Source organism: Danio aesculapii, chromosome 4, assembly GCF_903798145.1.
Source record: "Danio aesculapii chromosome 4, fDanAes4.1, whole genome shotgun sequence".
NCBI classification, from domain to species: domain Eukaryota; kingdom Metazoa; phylum Chordata; class Actinopteri; order Cypriniformes; family Danionidae; genus Danio; species Danio aesculapii.
The window spans coordinates 45432259-45454395 of record NC_079438.1 but is presented as its reverse complement, the minus strand read 5'-3'; the positions used below and the strand labels follow the sequence as shown (position 1 = coordinate 45454395).

At 35.8% G+C, this 22137-nt stretch overlaps 2 protein-coding genes across 4 annotated transcripts in view; one reads left to right on the top strand and one right to left on the bottom strand.

The window, feature by feature from the left end:
* The window catches only part of pphln1 (periphilin 1), a 61646-nt gene that overhangs the window by 1802 nt on the left and 37707 nt on the right, over nucleotides 1–22137 (top strand). For 2 of the 3 annotated variants that reach the window (XM_056455796.1, XM_056455798.1), the window contains exon 2: nucleotides 6073–6161. The exons of the other annotated variant lie outside the window; for it this stretch is intronic. The gene's annotated coding sequence lies outside the window, so the exon portion shown is untranslated. The remainder of the gene's footprint in view (nucleotides 1–6072; nucleotides 6162–22137) is intronic. 3 annotated transcript variants of the gene reach the window in all.
* Nucleotides 1815–20782, bottom strand: yaf2 (YY1 associated factor 2). The gene is made up of 4 exons (XM_056455804.1): nucleotides 20670–20782; nucleotides 20254–20379; nucleotides 5984–6136; nucleotides 1815–3251 (listed from the first exon to the last, which is right to left on the bottom strand). Exons 1-4 carry the CDS (start codon nucleotides 20693–20695, stop codon nucleotides 3008–3010), a joined length of 549 nt encoding a protein of 182 aa, XP_056311779.1. The 5' UTR covers nucleotides 20696–20782; the 3' UTR covers nucleotides 1815–3007.

Below are 22137 nucleotides of genomic sequence, written 5' to 3'. Positions count from 1 at the left end.
GCCATTTTGCATGCTACATTTCAAAATTAACACTGCAACTCGTATGCTTTCATATTACAGCTTGCATTTGGACTTGTATTATTAACCATTAGGTGTACAGTAATTACAGTACAGTCATTTTTAGTTATCTATCTACTAGTAATATATTAAGTAGCGTTGGAAAGAGTACTGAAAAATCATACTTTAAAGTATCATCACTTGCCCAAAAATGTAGTGCAAGTAGAGTGAAAGTATCTGCTGTAAATATACTCAAAGTATGAGTAAAAAGTAGACCTTTCAAAAGTACTCCAGAGTAGTGAGCATTACGCTGTAAAAAGCTGATGCATTTATATGTATATTGTGGATGTGTGTAAACGTAACATTCTGTAGTGCCTTTAGTTATTACCCAGCTGGCACACAACGTCATAAGACGTTAATATTAGTTTAAATTTAGGTTGTGATGTCAGGTGACCAAAATTCAAGTAGTCAGCAGGACAATGTTATTTTGACGTCCAATAACGATGTCAAATGACGTTGATTTTAGGTTGTGTTAGAAAGTTACCAAAATCCAACGTTAAGCGAACATCTTAAACCAACGTCATATTGACGTCAATTACTGACATTTATTCGTCAGGTACGGCAATTAAAATCCAACATCTGATAGACGTCATATTGGTAACGTCCACACAACATCAAGCTGTAACATTAGACGTTGATATATGGTTGATCATTGAACATTGATGTTGGCCTGATGTGAGGTTCTGATGTCAACCGATTTTCTTTTAGAATCAAAATTCAACATCCCCACGACTATGGGGCACAACGTCAATCTAACGTCATGTTAACATCTTGTGTCTGCTGGGTGTTTTAAGGCCATTTCAGTCATCATACAGTAAACATCCATCATCTTCTCATCAGTGACATGCATCGAAACAGTATCTGGGTCAATGGGTGTAAAGATTTTGGACATCTTCTTAGACACTTTTAATGCTTCCAAAGAGTTTGCTGCAATTATAAGTCACCCGTGTCTTGACGTAGTTCATTATGATGTGATTTACCTTCTATATGCTATTTGATTGGAACCCAAAAGGAGAATAGAGGAACTGGTCTTTGTGGTCTTGTCTATCAGTAAAACTTTCAGCTTTGCATTTCAATTAGATTAAACATGAATTAATATAGAATGAAGATTAATAATACCTGTTTACTGCTGTATAAGGCTATGCCAATTTAGAGCTTAATTTAAGACACTGTTGCTAGTTGTCAAGTAAGAAACAATACTCTCTCGCTCTTTCTCTTTTTTTTTTTGTCTCCTTTGAAACAGTATGCCATTGCATCATATCCTGTGGTTGTGACGTAAAACCACAAAACTTTGATGGCTCACTGTGATTATCACCCTTGTGTGATTCATATGCATTTCCACACAAAACTGAACCGACCCATTTAACCACACATATTCCATCACCTTAAAGAGACGGTTCACCCAAAAAAAGGCAATTGCTTTGTTTACTCATTCTCCATCTGGTTCCACTATGTATACATTTCTTTGTTCTCTTAAACACAAAAGAAAATATTTTGAAGAAGGTTGGTAACCATTAGTTGATGACAGTTATTTTCCCCCTATTATGGAAGTCAGTAGTTAATTTCAGTAGTAATTTTCAGTAGTTAAAATCTGATAACCAACAACATTCTTTAAAATTGCTTTTTTTTTTTTGCTCAACTGAACAAGAAACTTATACACTTTTAGGTAAATAGTTAGTAAATGTAATATTTTGTGGTGAATTATTCATCATGTTCTTTGTTGGCTCTGAAATAAAATAGTTTGGGTGAGGACAGGAGTCTAAATCTTAAATTTTATTAAGAGATATTTCCTATACTGCAATATATTTATATACCACCATTACCATCATAAAGGAAGGGATGAATCATCATCATTACAAATACATTTCTTCCATCTTTTTTAGTCATAAACCTTGTTTCATGTGGAATTTAACAGAATTATAGAGACAATCTAAAATAAAACAGCTGGAAGAACAACTAGCCGAACAAGTGATGCAATCTACCATGACAAATGTTTTAAAAAAAGGCATGAAGGAGAACAAATGAACAAACAATTTCAAGATTTTCTCTTAAAACCGTACAAAGTACCAGCAGGTGCAACAACAAAATAAAAAAAAAGAAAGGAAATCCCGTTTCGTTCACAGTTACTCATGGATGGCCCCAAAACAAATATTCATAACACATTTGCTCATCTTTGGAACGAAAGAAGATTTTCTTAATAAAATATGAAAGATGTCAATCCCTCCGTTCAAAGTTTGTAAATAAAAGCACAAATTAAATCCGTTCATCATATAAATTTGATCTCTTTATGATGGTAGCATCAGAGTTTTAGATGAACAGACTTTGAATGAAAAGAAATCTTACAGAATTATTCAAAATTTCTTCATTTCTGTTTTAAAGATCAACAAAAGTCTTATGGATTTGAAAGTATAAAACGTTCATTTTGGGTTAAAATAACCCTTTTGATGCCCACCCTGTAATGCATTTAAAGTATATTAACCGCAACTGACATTTCATTCATGTAAAAGCAAATACATTTTTGACAGCGTTCCAGTTGAATCAACATGTTTTGTAAGCCTCAGGTGCTGTTGAAGCAATTACAGATTGTTGTTTGAAGAAATAGTTTAGTCACGGCAGTAAAAACAAACAAGAATGACTGTTGATGATGTCCGAATCCAAACAGACAACACTTATTCGATTCATAATACTACGATGTTAATAAAATTGCCAAAAATGTCATCGAATTCAATCATCAAAATTGCTTACAAAGTCTACAGCTCATCTCAAGCTGACCTACTGGGTGTTGTAACAAACGAGGACGAGTCAAATCCTATGTCTCCAGATCCTATAACTGTGGTAGTAGTGAGAGATGGCTTATATTGCTGGGTTAAGTCTGTAAGTCTTGGCATACATAAGCGTGGTCCTGTTGATTTTTAAAATGGATATATTTTTGGAAGTAATCCACGGTTTTCTAGTGAGATTCCCCATTGAGTGAGGAAGCTTCTCCTCGAGGGGACGAGGATCTGGAAATGCCCTTCTCTGTGTTGTCTGAGTTGGACCCACTCTGGCTGTGGTGATCTGCAGATGTTGCGCTGGAGGATGAACTGGACGAGGGCTTTGTTTTCTCCTTATAGTCTGTTATGATAACTGTCAGATCTCCCACCGTCACCTCCAGATGCTGTGCACTGCTTCGGTCCACATTTTTTAACCTGGGCCTGCAGGATAGAGGGCAAATTGATCAAACTTGGTAGTCTTGACTTAAGCTAAAACAAAACACTGCAGTCTTCTCTAGATCTGCTAATATAGATCTGCTGGATTGCTTTAATAGTTGATAAGCCTTGGAAGACGATGCTTCTATCCAATGCCGCACATTCAACTTGTATGAAAACTGGAATTCCATGTTTTCTAAAAAATCTCTGTTTTCCGGCCAGTTGATGCATATTATCATGGGTTAAAATGGAACTTGCTGCATCTTAGGAAGCCACTCTTGTTCTATTTTTATCTACATAAGCTACTTGTGCATCAAATATGACGCATGCAATAACTAAATTAGGCCGCTTAACATTAAATAAATTGAACTGTTTCAACTGTTGTGTGATATTCATTCATTTTCTACTGCTTTTCCGGGGCCAGCAGTCTAAGTAGAGAACCCCAGACTTCCCTCTCCCCAGACACTTCCTCCAGCTCCTCCGGAGGGATCCCAAGGCGTTCCCAGGCCAGTTGAGAGACATAGTCTCTCCAGCGTGTCCTGGGTCTTCCCAGGGGCCTCCTCCTGGTGGGACAAGCCTGGAACACCTCCCTAAGTAGGTGTCCAGGAGGCATCCAAAACAGATGCCCAAACCACCTCAGCTGACTTCTCTCTCTCCTCACCCTATCTATAAGGGTGCGCCCTGTCACCCTGCAAAGAAAACTTATTTCTGCCGCTTGTATCTGCGATTTTGTCCTTTTGGTCATGACCCAAAGCTCATGACCATAGGTTAGAGTAGGAACGTAGATTGACGGGCAAATCAAGAGCTTTGTCTTTTGGCTCAGTTCCTTCTTTACCACAACGGTGCTGCCACTGCACCGATCCGCCTGTTAATCTCATATTCTATCCATTCCTCACTCGTGAACAAAACCCCAAGACACTTGAACTCCTCCACCTAGGGTAAGGACTTTCCTCCAACCTGGAAATGGCAAACCACCTTTTTTTCCCGGTGGAGCACCATGGCCTTGGACTTGGAGGTGCTGATTTTTATCCCAGCCGCGTCATACTCGGCAGCAAACTGCCCCAGTGCATGCTGAAGTTCCTTGTTCGATGAAGCCAACAGAACAACATCGTCTGCGAATAACAGAGATGAGATCTTGTGGTCCCCGAACCAGACCCCCTCCAGCCCAAGGCTGCGCTTTGAAGTTCTGTCCATAAAAATGACGAACAGAATTGGTGACAAAGGGCAGTCCTGCTGGAGTCCAACATGCACTGGAAACAAGTCTGACTTATTGCCGGCAATGCGAACCAGACACCTACTCTGTTCATACAGGGACGAGACGGCCCTTAACAGAGCACCTCTGACCCCATACTCCCAGTGCACCCTCCACAGAATGCCACAAGGGACACGGTCGAATGCCTTCTCCAAATCCACAAAACACATGTGGACTGGTTGGGCATACTCCCATGAACCCTCTAGCACCCTGGTGAGGGTTTAGAGCAGGTCTAGTGTACCACAGCCTGGAGGAAAACCCCATTGTTCTTCCTAGATCCTAGGCTCAACCTACATCGCACAATTGTTGTACAACATATTGCACCAAATTATATTGCGATAAACAATATTATTGTCATTTTAAGCTCATTATATAATGCCAGAATAACAATATAATATCATCACAATGCAATTAGACTTCCAAAAACACAAAATATTTTATTCTGAAGAGTATTTAATCTAATTGTAGGCATTGTAACGGTTTAATAATTAGGCATTGGAATCAAAATGTGAAAACGCATATCCTAAATAAAAAAATATTAAATGTTAACAAAAAAAGTTCAAAGTAAAAAATAACAGATTCTGCGATATCTGTTACCAAATTTATTTTCAGTTGTCAGACACCCACATGAAAATATACTAAAGTAATTTATAGTAAATACTTTAGTGTTTTTTAACCATACGGACACCTCCAATAGAGATAGAGATGTTGCACAATCAGCTAAAATGTTGCTAGAATAGTTTATGTATGGGCGATATATATTGCATCACCAAAAATGATTGACGTCATGTCCATGTGTTGTGCGATAAGTCAATAATTGTGATAGGCTTAATTGAAATATGTATTGTTGTCTGTAGATTGTAAACAATTTAAGAATTTTACAACATATTTTCCTGCAGATTTCTGCTTTAGAGCAATATGTATTGCATAAAGTGCTCAAAATGACGTGATTTATATTATATTTAAGTGTAAAATTGAGCCATGCAGCTGTCTATAAAATTGGCAGTGAATCCTTTATGAAAGGTGCAAAGTACAAATTTGCTTCAGATTTTGTTTAAATGAATTTGTAACATTGTAAATGCCTTTACCATCACATTCTTGCTGAATAACACGCATGCATTCCCTTGAAAAACATATGTTGTTTAGTCCCAACGTTTTAGGGGTTGTGCATTTGCATTTACAATCCTTCAGAGGAGCATACACTTCAATCACTGGTCCTCATTAGGATGTGTGTGTAATTTCAACACTGCATTTATTATTTGTTACAAATATTAATCAAATCTTGGCCACTAAAAGGGGAGGGAAATGTGCTCTATAATTCCTGGTGCATTGCAGTGGAGAAAATATCATTTATATTAAAACAATTTCCAAATAGAGACTAACAATCCATTACACACTTTCCGCAGGGTGAGGCACCTGCTATGTAAAGCACGGAAACCACCGCCACTTAATTTGTTTGGGGACAGGCAGTGCATTGCAGTTTCACCTCATTTTCTTGTGGTTGTTCTTTTTCAGTGTGGGTTCTCTCTCATTCTTATCCTTCTCCGTCTTCTCCTTTTTCTCTTTCTTGGGCAGAGTGGCTGAAGCAAACTGCTGTGTGACTTGCTGGGCTACCAGCTGGGAAACAGGACGAGGTTTCCTGTAGATTTAAAGAAAAAAACAAGGTAAGACTGAGAGGCGAGAAAGTGAGAGATTTCAAATAAGAAATTTTCACTAGGGCCTGGTGAAAAGGACTCTGTGGGAAAAGCAAGTTAAAACAGGAAAGTGTTAAAGCCAGTTGAGAAATCCTGCCTACACAGAGTAATCTGAGAAGAATGTGTTTTCTCAACAGTCGAGAAACGGCCACAGTTTTACTCATTGGTTTTCCTTCATACAGCAGGCCAATAATTTACCTCCCTAGTATGATCTAATGTCCTCTAATTTATAGCTTTCCGTGTCTAAATGTGGTTGTGTTTAAACGTGAAATTAATTCTATAATAAATGCATCTGTAGGCTGTACAACCTGACAACAATGCACTTAGCCAATGATTTATCAGGCCAATAAATGTAACATTTATAAATGATTTCCAAATAGAGATATTAATAGGCCGATCACACCAAACGAACTTTCACATTCCAAAAACGCAGGGTGCACCGCACTGCCTTTTTTGTTGTCAAAAAAACAAGAAAAAAAGCAGCGTTGTTTGCTTTTTAATGTCGCTAGTAGGCAAAGACTGGATCAGCTGGGTATTGTGGGAGAGTGTTGCTGTTGATATTAATATAGTCTCTCCTCACTCTTCAAAAGTCTCAGTTCTAGTCTTGACAACACAAACACTGCAGGCACCTCAACAGAAATCTGCCTCTGCTTTCATTTGATTGGATCCACGAGTGATGTAGCGCTTTTTTCGCTCAGAGTTGACTTTTTCAACTGCGAGTGCACGGCGCGCAAGGGGAAAAATGTGAAGCGCAGCAGGTGGATAAAATGCGAGCTACTCAGGGCGTATAAGCAGCACGCAAAGCACTCGTGGCCATTAGTAAATCATTAAAAAAAGACGCCTCTCAATGCAAAAAATGCATTCGATGTGATTGTCCCCTTAGTCGTCTGGTGAATTTTTATTCATAACACAATATATAAAATCGAAAATAAAAAAAATATTGCAATGTTAGATTTTTCTAATATCGTTCAGCATATAGTTTATACTATATGATATAAATCAAACACTTATAACACTATAAAATGCTTCAAATGCTATAAAACTCAAACGCTTACAGGCAACAATAACAATAGGCTGTGCTGGAAAATCTACTAGGTACTGCATTCCTGGATCAAAACAAATGCAAACGCAGGTTGCCAGATTGACGACTAACAGCGAGATTATAGAGCCTAAATGCTGATTTAAATCGTGTTCTAAATAAAAGCAACAGCACACGATAGAAGGAATATTTTCCATATTAAAAAGTTTTGTCCTAACCAACACCTCAGATTGATATATTAGAAACGGCTTCTATTTCTCACAAATGAACAACAGGATAAAACGATCACACCTCATGTGCTTTATTCAGCGTTAAATGCTAACAATGTGAGTTTTAAAGCCATTTTACATGACATTTATTGCCATTTACTAAAAGCAGTATCAGAGTTCACCTCAGGTCTTGAAAAAAAAATAAACCATTTGAAACTGAACTTTAGAATTGTGAAATAATGCAAACCAACACATATCAGTGATTCAGCACCTACATTTAATAACATTAAAGAGGTTTAATATGTATTAATTAGATAATAAACCCTAGCATTTCGTGAGTGAGTGCATATTTTGTGCTTCTAAATGTGTTTTGACTGGTCCAAACAACCAAATTGCTCATCACTGCAAATTGTGTCAGGTAGCGTGTTGTTGGGACACGCAGTTACAATATAACCTGCTCGCCTAATGTTTACGCTCAAAATATATTTGCATTATTTACCAATTAATAACATCATGTGGAATTCTGAATCTGAGTCTCATTTCGAAATCTGCTACTTTCCACCGAAGGTCGCATTTCTGTCACGGACGCATGCTTAGAGAGTCTTTCTGACTGAATAAATGAAATATGTGGTTTTCCAACAAGGCAACCCGGAGTACTGTATTATAATTGGGTCAGCTGGCATTGGGCAGGTTAAAAAAACCCAAAACAAGGCAGTGGTCCGGCACAGAACGCCCATTTTCAAAGCAGAATATCTGACTTCAGCATTGTTTTTCAGCGTTGTTTAAATATCTGCAAACATATTATGGTATTTTTATGCTTTAAAAGAGTCAAAAACGTACATACAGCACCTTTATATATTTAAAATGTAGTATCAATTTAAAACAATACTACTTAACACAATGTCTTTGGCAGTCCAAAAATACAAACACTACATTGAAGAATAAGAACCGACTAACAACTAAATTACACCAAATAAAGTGAGAAAAGACACATCATATCATTTAATATTGTGTTTCTCTGTATAAAATAAAGATAAAATCTAAAGATACAATATGCAGATGCCCAATCAGCAGCTGCCCAAACAGCCCTGCGAATGCTTGTAAGTCAGATACTGTACCGCTTTTATCATTTCAACACATCGGTTGCTGCACCCCTAATTAACGACCTGACAGCTGCAGTAATTACAGATTATATCAAGGCTTAAGAGCTCATCTAAACATACTGATCTAAGGGTCAAATCCCATCAATAGTGCAGCGTTTAGAGCAAAAGAGATGTACCGTGACCATTGCTCTAATGACAAGAACAGCAGCTGTTACACCAAAAACAGTCTACAACCAAGCAGAATTAAGGCGGTCAGCTTTACCAACACGCACACGGAGCGAATTAAAAAAACAGCTTCTCTGTATCTGTGCACTGGTGCAATGTTTACGCTTTCATCCATAACCCCCGGGTGCTTTGGGAATAGCTAATGAAGTTACACATTGTGAAATTAGGACATCTAGAGCCTTACAGCGCAGCAGCCAAGAAGCGGTCATTAGCATTGATCCCGAGCCCAAGGCAAGTTAAAACGGCCATTATTAGTTGTTGTTGTTGTTAGCTGTCTGCCTTCCTCGCTCTGTGCTGCATGTCAAGACCTGGCTGCTTGCTGTGGCCTCTTAACACCTTTCACACTCCGCGCTTTTCAGAGTAAAGCAATCGATCATTTTCTTTGAGATGCATTTCCTCCATCTCAGACTGAGTAAATCGGCATCAACGTTGCTGATCCTGCTTGTTCTGAATGTTTGGTCATGAAATTACTCAGTCATTAGTCACTCTCAGTCTCACGCATATGTGTTGCAACTACGCTTTGTATAATCGGAGCTATTTGCTGGCCGCCTTGTGCTTTTGAAAGAGATTAATGTAAGACTAATACTCTGGGTTTACTTGGCAAAAATGGATTGTCTACCATCCAGTTTATTATATGGCTACTTATTGAATACATAAGATAATGACCTAATAGAGCTAAAAAGAAAAAGACAGAGCTATTAATTGGCATTCATGGGCTATTATAATGCATAAATGCAAAGTAAACCAGTTAATATTGGGTTATTTTGGTAATAATGACTCACTGAATGTATATTATCCACTTTATGATATAGGAACTTACAGAATAAATCATTTAATGGTGCAATGGAGTCTTGATAAAGTAAGGCATTCTTGATAAAGTAAGTTAACAATATTAGGTTTATCCTGCAAATAGTTGTATTAATAATTACTCATTGTATTTATTGGCTTATTTTTCCTATAAATTAGCGAACAAATGAAAATGTACTCCACACTAGGGCTGCACAATATATGATTTGAGCATTAATATCGCAATGTTTGTCTGCAATAGTCACATCGATTTATAGATGACCGGGAACTACAGGTCAAAACACGAGATTTGTGGAGACTCTGAACAATTTAAGCATAATAGAGTAAAAGTTAATCATTAAGTAAAAGTTAAGCATTTTAATAGAGCTAAAGGAATTTAATTTTATTGAACAATTTATATGCATTGTTAATTTATATTTGATTATTCCGTTTTTGTAACCGAATATTGTTAGACTCTCTGCAGAAAACCATAAATCTGTTTGTTTCACATTAATATTTGCTTCATTGTGTTTATTTATGACTGTATTTTGTGTATGTGTATATATATATATATATATATATATATATATATATATATATATATATATATATATATATATAAAATTTTATGTAATAAATTACATAAAATATATTTATATTTCACTCCCCTATAAAATCATCCTAATTAATCTAAAGTCCTTGCAAAAAAGAGTTAAGTCATCTGGTGAATTTATATCTCAATATATTAAATTATATATATCGCAGAGAAAAAAAAATACAGCAATGTCAAATCTTTCCAATATCGTGCAGCCCTACTCCACACAAAATATTATAAAATCAGTCATTTTAATAACTCGATGTACAGTATAAAACATGGATGTTCATTCTATTATTAGGATAGCTTATACATTAGATCTAGATCTATCTCCCTATATTTAAATATTCAAAATATAAATAATAGATCTGCAATAACAAATATGACATCAACATAGTGCAGAGGTCTTTAAAGACCCACTGTCCTGCAAATATTTTGTCCAATTAGGTTTGGCAAGACTGCTTGTGTAATTTAGCGATCCTGAACGTTTTGATTAGCTGCTTAAGGTGTTAATTATGGCCTGCTTCAAATATATAATACATTTCAATAGGGCTGCATGATATTGGAAAAATCTAACATTGCAATATTTTGTTATTCTGCTATATATATATATATATTGCGATAGGATTAATTGGGGTAATTCAGTAGGAGAGTGCATATGCATAAAATATAAGAAACAATCTACAAGCATAGAGAAATTCGATAAAGAAAAAGATACAAATTAAATAAACAGTGTTTTATTGTTTTCAAAGGAGTCGATTTGTATTCAGGTATATAGTAATTGAATAATCAAATTAAACAACTAAATAAAATTATTTGTTATTAATTAGTCAAAGTTACAAACGAACAATTTCTTATGCCTGAATGCTTTTAAAACCCTCACACAGTCATAGGCCTCAAAAAAACACTTGCAAAATCGTAAATTATAACCCAGACTCGACATTGCATATACTCGCGATTCGACTATTAGGAATGATCACATTGCGATATCAATGCTGAAATTATATATTGTGTAGCCCTACGTTATAATATATAAAATTATTTAATATATATACTTATCAACAGCTTTAAATTAATAATGGATAGTGTGTGCCCAGGAGCAGAGTTAAAAGACCTCTGATTTAGTGTATTTCTATTAAAAAATAATAATAATAAATAAATAAAGTCTTTCACAATATAACCTGGCCTTTCATCCCATATTTTTTTGCCAATCTATAATTATATTTCTATAATCAGTCAAGTAAACCCATTACTTTGAATATTTATTCATAGTAGCATCAATGTCAGCTACTGCATCAAACACAATAACCAAATGTGTCTACAAAGCAGTCTTGACTTACTGAAGTGCACATAATAGTTTGTAAACTCCAGACACAAAAGCTGCGTTCTTTCCACTAAGCCAAGAATCCCTCGGATGTGTTCATATCTGCATGTTTGTGTAATGGCGTAATGACTGTACCGGGGAGGCATGTGTACTCATGGGCTTGAGTGATGGGAAGGGACGCCATGATTAATGCGCTACACTGTGTGAACATGCAGTCTCCATACTGCTCTCCTTCCTTCGCTCCACTGCCAAGCCCCCTGTTTGACAGATGGCCCTCTGCCTCCCACCGTCCCACCTCTCCACACCACACGTCCCTCTTTCCGAGCGCTTGCATTTCCTTTTAGCTGCTTTGCAAAATCCCACACTGCTTCAGTATCCAGTTTTCTCCTCTTTTCATCAAAGGCCCATAACTGTCTGAATCAAAATGAGGTCAACCCGTTTGAGATGGTGTGGGCATGCGCCTTTGCAAAATGTAGCTAATAAATGATAGCAGGCTCTAGTAATTACTAAATAACGTGGATGTTTTCAGTGGCTTTTGGTTTATTTGGCAGAGGCATGCTGGGAAGGCTTCTGCAAGACTGCATTAGTTTCGCCTTTTTGGGCAAAGAGATGAGAACTCGCTGTGCAGCACTTTGGGTTTCTGCACATAGGCAATTAGAGAAAATTTCACATGCTGCTAGACTCTTCTGCAAGTCCACTAGTCCTCTTTAACTGATGCTATACACATGCATTAAATAATTTATTCAATAACATTTACAGATTGTCATGTTAAAATAAAAACATTATATAATTAGCATTATTTATTAAATGGCATAAATTTTATCATTTGAAATTTGGTATATATGTACAGTTTACCGTAAACGATAAACATCCGGTGAACAGTTATGTGATTTATTTTTTTTTTGGTCCATTTTAAACAGTTCCTTTCAGCATCGATGTTATAATGCAATTAAAATATAATCAGTTAAATAGACTTCAGCATTCACTTAGTTGTATAAGTGTAAAACTAGATAAAATGCTGTATACATGCACGCGCCATCAGGATCAGCAGGTTAGCGCAGAAACTCCATTGAAAATACTGGAGTAAAATAAATGTTCATATTTTAAAGACATGGCACAGATAAATGTAATTGAATACAGCGCTTTTTGTACATTCGAAGACCCACTTTATATCGTGTATCAATCAGGCAGTGAAGATCAATTATTTTTTATGAAAACAGGCCTTAAATGTGGCGATTTTGTAACTGCATATAGTTCAGCAGAAGCACTTTAACTGGGTTACTGAAAATTAAAAGTCATTCTGCATATATCCTATTGCAACATAATAAAAATAATAATAGCTTAATTGCACATAGGTCTATGCGTTAGTGTTGCAGGGTTTACCAGTACTATGTTAGTATCTTGATACTATGGCTCCAAAATACTGGCGGTGCCACTGTAATTTGCAAACGGTAGTATTGTCATAACGTAGTAACAGTCGTAGTAACGGTCTGTCTACAATACATAATGTTGCATGTGGAAAAGTCACTAAATGCTCACATGTTTGTGCAACAATAGACCATTTTATTTAATAGTCTTTGGAGCTTTCTAAGATTGCTAAACTGTAAAATTCGCACCTTTTATGGTAGTCTATTGCATATTTTCAAATGTTTCTGTTCGAATCTAAATCCATTCATTTCTGCTCCTGTCAATATGATTTAATAGCTACAGCAGCCATGATAGTCTCTTAAAAAGAGCGACTCACAAAATGAAATTTTGAACTACTTTGGATTCTTTCCTGAAAAGACTGAAAAAATAAACAATAGATGAAAAACCCAAAATAGCAACAGGAAACATTGAAACAATTTTTGACCACTTCATATTCACCTTATTCTTCGCGTATGAGAATTTTGAATCATTTTGACTCAAGACTTCCAGTCTCATTTACTTCCATTCATTTTTAGAGGTTAAAAACTGACATTTTCTTATTATATGATTCTGCTTTGTCTGTATAATCATGCAAATGCTTGTTTGTAGAGCAAGTAGTTTGACCGTTTTCTGCCGTTTATTATTCTAAGTCATTTCTCCCATAGACTCTCCCATAGACTCCCATAGACGACTGAATCGGAAGTTGTAAAACAATAGCAAAAACGAGCGCACTTCCGCATTGAAGAATAAAGTCAATAGCCTTAAGTTTGTTCGAAAAATGATCTTATTGTAACGGATTTCATTTGGTATAATTTGTATCTTTATGTTAATGAATTTTTGTTGGTATGAATACATTTTAGGTGAAGAGACGTGCAAATACTTTTTTCAATAATAAGGGAATTATTCATTCAATTTAAGTAGACCTATTATAACAAATAAAATATAGTATTTAGGACATTTTTCTTTATTTCATGGATTTGAGTTATGAATTACAGTATCAAAATACTACTTGGTATAATGATACTTTAGCTGGTATAGTATCATGACATGAATTAATGGTATCACGACAACCCTACTATGCATATAAAATTAAAGAGAATACAATAAAATAAAACATTCTAATAAATAAACCACCTTATGTATAATTTAAATCTAATTCTACACAAAACAAACAAAATCTATATTTTAATGTTTATTTGGGATATTTGTAACTAACTAATATCTACAATACAATTAAAACATTCTATTAATAATAATAATAATAACAATAATGTTATACAATAACAAAACATTGTATAATTCAATTAGAATAATATACATACTAAAACCAATTTTGTTTTTATATAGAATATTTATAAATGGTTATATACACATTTAAATACCATATAATACAAAATAAATATTTACATTAAACACGCATGTGTGTGTGATGTGTGTTTAACAGAGTAAAATTATGTTAAAGATTACTAATTTGTCGGCACCAATAGCCTAGTGGTTAGCGCATCGACACATAGCACCGAGGTGACCAGAGTTCAATTCCCAGCTCGTGATCCTTCGCGGATCCTTACTCTATCTCTGCTCCTCACACTTTCCTGTCTGTAAAAATCTCCACTATCCTTTCCCAATAAAAGTGAAACCCCCTAAAAATAATTATTAAAAAAAGATTAACTAATTAATAATGTTAAATATATGTCATTATAATATTAATAATATATAATACTAATGATAATATTTGTTTATAAAAATGCGCATTGTTGGCTCCCAGAATGATTTGAACAATTTTGCACAATTCTAGTGCATCTTTTCTCGCATCGATAAACATAAAAACGTCACTCTGAGTGAAAATATGAAGGTTAGATTTATGCTTGGCCCAGTAATCATCCGCCATCTAAATCCTCCATTTGTCATGAATCCAGTTCTGTCAGCGATACCCCTATAGAACACACAGGTAATGTCAACCAATTATAATCGCCTGCACTTGGGTTGTTGTGACAGCACATACATGCATTAGAGTGAAGTCAAATAGAGCTTCAACATAAAAACAAAGCATAATATAGCTTTTCTTTTCTCAAGTATGTCATTGTGCGAAGTCTTGCGTGAGAAACAAAAATGGCTTGGTCCAGAGGGGACGTTCTCTCTGTTTGTGGTAATTGAATGGTATAATACTCTCTCCTGCAGAGCGAATGCTTTTGCTGAGGGGCAAAAAGTGTCGGTACACTGAAATTAGAGGATTGCTCGCGGGTTCGGGAGGTCAACAGGGGAACAACCTGAAAGAAGCTACAGCAGAGCTTCATCAATTAACTGTCAGTCTGTCAGCGAAAGGTAACAACTAAAGAAACAAATCACTCTACGAACAGGAGCAAATATAGCCAGTGTTGAAGCAGCATTAAAAACCCATTCACTTAAAGCTCGCAAAGGTGAAATGCAGCCCAAGATAAAAGTAGCCATTTTTTGTTCACCCTCATACTGTGAAAAACTGACATTGCAATATTTTATTGTTTTGCGATACATATTGCAATGTGAAGTATAATTTTACTATTAAATGAATAGATCTATTTGGAAAGTATTCGATGTTTAAGTGTGGATGTGGATTCATTCTTTAGTGTGGATTAATGGATGATTTTTGTAGGGCAGTGTATCTGTATGAAATATAATAGACCGATTACAAGCATTGATAAGTACAGTAGAGCATGCAAATATTAATAAACTTTTTTGGTAACTTTATGGTTACACTTCGCAATGACTCCACAAATGATATGTTTTTTTAACTGTGGCTATAATTCTTACTCCACATTGCAGATCCTGCGATGTGGTTATTGTGGATGCACACACTGATAACGATGCTGAAACTATATATTGTGTAACCCTATGTGAAGTGCAAAAAAACAAACATTTTTCTGTCATTGGAAGTCAATGAGGCAAAAATTTTATTTATTTATTTATTTTTTTACTGTATAAATTCGCAGAATAATGAAACCGTTCAACACTTAAAATAATTAGAAATGAAACAAACTAAAACCAGTCATTTTAATAGCTCATTGTACAGTATAAAACATGGATATTAATTAAATTATTAGGATAGTCTATACATTAGATCGAGATCTATGCATCTATCTATATTTTAACTGTGGCTCCTGGTTATCTATAATTCTTACTCCACATTGCAGATCCTGTGATGTGGTTATTGCGGATACACGCATTGCGATATCGATGCTGAAACTATATATTGGGCAGGCCTATGTGAAGTGCAAAAAAGAGATTTTTTTTTGTCCTTATGGAAGTCAACGGGGCAAAAATATCATATAAATATGTTTTTAAACAAAAAAAGATTATTTATTTGCTTTTTCCCCCTATATGTTTGCAAAGTAATGAAACTGTACATGACTCAAAACAATTAGAAATAAAACAAACTCAAATCAGACATTTTAATAACTCACAAAAGAAAATAGCAATGCTGAATTCATAAGTATCATCCACCATGCATCAGTTGTCCTCCAGCTAAACCGTAGCTGTATAAAACATTCATCTGCCATCCGCTGCACACGACCGCCATCTAAGCAAACACCCTGTTGTCATTCACACTTGACTCTTTCTGTGGAAGAGGATGAAGCTGAAAACGGCAATCAGCACCCATGCATTGCTGTAGCAGTTCTGCACTGTTTGCCAAACAAAAAAAGCACCATTAGAAAAAAAAGTGACAAGAGTCAAGAAGCTCTCCTCTCATCATAAATGAATGAGCTGCGAGTATCGTGCAATCAAGCGGACATCATCATTAAAACCCATCATTTGTGGTTGTCTCTGAGGCATTATCACAGGGCAGATGTGCAATCATGGGTTTATTTATGGATACGAGTGTCTGTCCGTGTGTGTGTGTATCCTGATGTGATGATGCCTCCTCTGATGACAGAATTCTTGATTAAGCCGTTGAATGCAAATGAGTTCAAGCCGTCTGGACGCCAGCTGCTGCGGTGGCCTGGACGAGTGACAGCACCCCACCCCCACATAAAAGCCCTCCGCCTTCCCACACGCACTTTTGCAGTGAAAATGAACATTTGTAAGCATCAAATAGCTGCTGTAATACTTTAATTCAGCCGTGGTAATGAGATATGAAACTTGAAAAAGACTTGAGCTTTTATAAACAGTCTCCCTAAAGAAAGATGATCATTATCTGGTGCTGTTGTTGAGCGCCGAGGTCTGTCATCATCATCATCATCTGCTTTTAGTGAGCGTGCATTTATGTTCCGAAACGCAGATGAGGAATGTTTTACTTCCTGACCTGATCTCATCTTAATGACATAAGGGAAATAACTGACTGCCGACTCAGTCGCTGACTGTTCCGAAACAGGGTTTTTATGACTGATGAGATGAAGGTGAGAAAATACGAGCCCATTAAATGTCTTCTCTGATGAGGTCATTAACGCTCTCTCCTGGATCGCTGCCATGGGACAGGATAGATGCTATCTAGAAGACCCATACAAGCACAGTAATATAAATATACCTTTCGTCTGCGGTTATGAATAAAAAAACAACAATTTTTTTTGTCGTCGAACTCTAGATTTCTCCAATAAAATGACTGCAACAAGAGTAAGATTATGTAACAAAAATGCATCAAAAAACGTAATGGATTTCCGTTTAATTTTTAAGAATATTATTGATTGTAACCTAAGCTTGGAAAAAAAAGATCCCGGTTTGTCGGCACAAATAGCTTTGTGAGCACTATAGCGACATTTAGGGCTCCAAGTAACAATCTAAACGCAAAGTGTAAAGCGCGTGGTGTAAAAGCATGAAGGGCGAGTCCAAATCCACTTTTCCTATTTTATATTTATATTAGCGAGAAAACAGTTAAACAGACCATCTGCAGCGAGCATAAAGAATGAGCCTCCACCATTCGGCGTCTTTACTTTCTCTTTACTTTACTTTTACTCTTCACTTTACTCCTTTACTTTCGTGGAGTAGGGAAACGGTGTTGTACGCACTCCACTAAAGACATTCACTAGCCTACATAATTCTAAATTCAGATCTCATTTCCAGCAAACGAATAAATGAACAATAATAAGGAAGTGTGGTCAAAAGACTGAGTTATATCCAAACACATGTCCTATTCTTATGCCCCATATGGTGATGCATACGTCACCAAATCCTCATAGCTGGACAAATCTAAGCTTGTTTTTATTAAAACAAATATAAATATGCATATAATAAATAATACTAATAATAATAATAATAACAACATTATACAAATGCAAATTGTCATGAATAAACTGAAAAAAGCCCCCCGACATAAAGGCATTTTAGGTAGTGGTTTTTATATTAATGTAGAAAATAATAACATTTAAATTGTTTGATTTTTTTTTTTTTTTTTTAATATGTAAAGATATTTGTGTATTGCTGTACAACCTTTGTGTATTAAGCAAAGTGTAGCCATTTGGACCTGCATAGGTGCACAACTAACGTGCTCTGCTGGACTTTAGACCAGCTTTCAGTTGGTCAATGGCCCAGTCTATTTCAGTTTCTCAAAATAGCAACGCGCCAACATTGCGCCTTAACACACCTCCTTTTTAGACCGGAACACCCATGAGTCCACAAAGTGGTGGAAATGGATTTGCTATTTAGACAACGTGATGAAAGTGTGAAAATTAGAGTTGCGCTGGTCTGAAAATAGCAGCAAATCATGCAAAACACGTCTTGCGCCTTATTGCGCCATGTGTATGAAAGGACCCTTAGTGTTCAAAGACTTTCCCTGATCTCATCCTCTTTTGCATCTCTATCTCTCTTAGCTTCATATCAAGCTACTGTCCTATCACAATAAAGGCAAAAAGTCAAACAAATCTTCAAATCTTTAAAAAAAATGAAGACATGCGAACCTGTGAAAATTACTAAAAAGCTGTAACATGCATGCCAGCCAGTAATTGGTGACGTTACTTTATCAAAAAACACTGTACGCCTGTACACACACAGTCCTTTGGTCCACTATTGGCGTTTTCATTGTCAAGTACACACAAATGCCTATAACTATCATTTTAAAAACGTTGACACTTTCTTCTGGCCATAAAGAGGCTGTTTTGTGTAGATTAATGAACAAAGTGGACCAAGTTTTCCATATTTAGTGTGTTGTGTAATGCCCAATTATGTTGCAGTAACATTTTTTGTCAATATTGATTTAATACAAGGCAAAAAGCACACACAATGCACATCTCAAAGAGAAGTCCCTCAGGCCAACCTGCTCTGTTCATCAACATGCCAAATTAGCATGACCAACGTGAACCAGTTGCTATATTTATGTGTGGAAATCATTCACCATTATGCAAAACTCCAATGTGCAGAGATTCCTATTTATAGTACATAGACTTTTGAACATCAATCATCAGTAAACATGAATACATCACATTGAAAATGTCATTAGCTTTTCAAATTTTCTACTCAAACTTGACAACTTGGCTTTGGATACTTGTAAATCATACTATTAAAATCATTCAATTCTACATATTATAATTAACAGCTTTTCATTCTCCCAAATTACTTTGGCATTTAGAAACCACATTATTATGTCAAAATATTTGCAACTATTAAATAATGATACAAACACCAAGTTCAAGGTGTTTATCCTCCAGTTTGTGCCATAACGTTACATATGAATCTAATCACAAGTGGAAACATTCAGCATAGTTTTGGCTGATTTAAGGGCACATTGAAACCTGCTTCTTTTGAATCATTTCCCCTTTCACATGCTAAAAATAATTGTGCTAGCTTATTTCTCGATATTGATTAAAAATTCATACACCCACCCATCTGAAATCTTAGTAAAAAGTAGAAAAATATATCAGGTATAATCAGGAATGTCTCACTCGAATCGATTTGATTTAATTCAATGAAAATGCATATCAAGTGTAAACAGGATCTTGGATCAAAACAGTAGAGAGACATAACCGAAGCAGTTAAAAAAATGATAACTGGTCAATTTATTGAAACTATGCAGAAAAACGTATGCTTATTACAACAATCTGCTCAGAGGTCATGTGATGCCTTGCTAATGTACATATAAACAACGCTTTGTTTATAACTACAAATGAACTGAAATGCACTTTAAATGACTCCTGAAATAGCTTTGAACGTAATGGATGTTTTACCAACAGAGCTGTTCAGTAATGCGATACTGATTGCACACACTTGCTCCTGGGGTTATAAACATTGTATTAACTGTGTAATTATTAATACACACAAGACAAATGGCTGACTCTGGCAACCTACTGAGCTGGCTATCCGGACAGCATTTCAGGGCATCTAGTCAAGTCTAAACATACTATCCAGGCAGTAATATTACAAGATTTGAAAAGCAGCTCGTGTACATACATGTATGCATGTTTGATCACTTACCGGGTTGACGTGCCCTTCCTGACATCGCACATCATGCATTTGAACGCTTCGGCGGTGTTCTTGAATGTACACACGCTGCAGTCCCAATAGCCGTCGTCAGAGGAGGGCTTCGCTTGCCTTTTTGGCCTTCAAAAAGCAAAACAAACAGAGAGAAAATCACACCACGGACTGTTGAAGTCTCCGACACATATATCAGATCTTATCCATTCACAAAGTCAGTCGGACGGCCGCGCGAGCGACGCGATTTTTTTTAATGAACTGACACTTTAGGTTGATAAAACAGCCAGTCCGCCATGGTGGCCACTCTTGTTGCGTCTTTCTCATTCACGCGCGCAGTCTAATGGTCTGTTTGCGAGCCCTGATTCGACCTCTTCTTGAAGCCACGGCTGTGGGAGTTTCTTTCTGTTTGTTTTTACCTCGTCGGACTCCTCTTGTCTCCCATGCTGCAGAAAGTTTTGTGGGAAGCGTTGCAGGCACCGCCGCCTCTCGCGCTCGCTCTGTCCTCCTCTCGCGCGGCTCCCAGCTGTCGTAGAAAAACTCCAGCGCAGCGGTGGCCACGTGACCGGACTCGGCCAATCAAAAGCCGGGCTTTATTTTCTCAAAAGTAGGGGTCGTGGGGTTTACATAAGAAGAGTCGTGCTTCTGCTTCACCCCGAATCAACTGTGAGGGTGAGGTCACTAACTGCACCCTTCATAGCCCTTGTAAGTCAATAAAAAAGTTATATATAGGTCGATAGAGGACAGAAATGTCAAATGTAAAAAAAAAATACATAATAAAAGTAGGCCTATCATATTCATTCTTTTACGCTGTCACTTTTCTTTATCAGAGTCAGCCAAAATTTCTTTCATTTACAGTCACCTAACCATTGAAATTATAAACTGTTGGTAACACTTTACAATATGGCACTATAGTTAGTGTATTACTACGAATGTATTACTACGCGATTATTAACGCGAACAAAACAATTATTACAGTGTTTAGTCATCTTTGTTAACGTTGGTTCATTAAAATAAAGTTTGCAAGCATGACATTTGGATTTTATTAATGCATTAGTAAACGTTTAACTAGGATTAATAAATGGCGTATACATAATGTTCATTATTATTTAATAGTAAATATGTCATTATTGTGTCTATGCTTTCTATAAACTAAATGCCACTCATTTGTAAATTATTTTGTGGTTATATTTTTATTACTTCTCTGTACAGTTAAAACAGTCATCAATGCATATATTGCACATAAACCATCTAGGTGTGTGTGTGTGTCTGTGTGTGTAAAATATAATATATCTATTTTTTACTTTATCCACTTATTTAAACGTCTTTCTGTCCTCTTGAAAAAAAATCACTGTTAAATAAATACATTTAACTAGCATTAACTAATGAAACCTTATTGTAAAGTGTGACCTAAGTATATTTTAATTTTGTTACACTTTCACTTTTCTTTACCAGAATAACCTCTCGATAACTACCAAAAAATGCTTGAAATTACAAATTGTTGGTAACACTTTACAATATGGCACTCTAGTTAATGCATTACTACAAATGTATTACTACATGATTAACGCGAACAATATATTTAGAACAGTGTTTTTTCATCTTTGTTAAAGTTAGTTAATGGTTGGTTTATACTGTGAACTGTGACCTAAACTAAGTTACCAAAGTATGTCGCTAATATATATATATATATATATATATATATATATATATATATATATATATATATATATATATATATATATATATATATTGTGGCAAGCATAAATTCCATTGGCCATTAGAAATAATCATTAATGTTTAGCCCTGTATAAGTCTAAAATTTCATTCATAATCTTAAATTTGACTTACTGAAACCTGCAGAAACCCCAATTATAGATACAATCT

What these genes read in the sequence shown, in the direction of transcription:
- yaf2 (XM_056455804.1), bottom strand. Translation starts at nt 20,695, where the DNA reads ATGGGAGACAAGAGGAGTCCGACGAG. An exon ending in GACAAGAGGAGTCCGACGAG is followed by an intron (nt 20,380 to 20,669) that starts GTAAAAACAAAC and finishes TGCTTTTTGAAG; the next exon opens with GCCAAAAAGGCAAGCGAAGC. An exon ending in AGGAAGGGCACGTCAACCCG is followed by an intron (nt 6,137 to 20,253) that starts GTAAGTGATCAA and finishes TTAAATCTACAG; the next exon opens with GAAACCTCGTCCTGTTTCCC.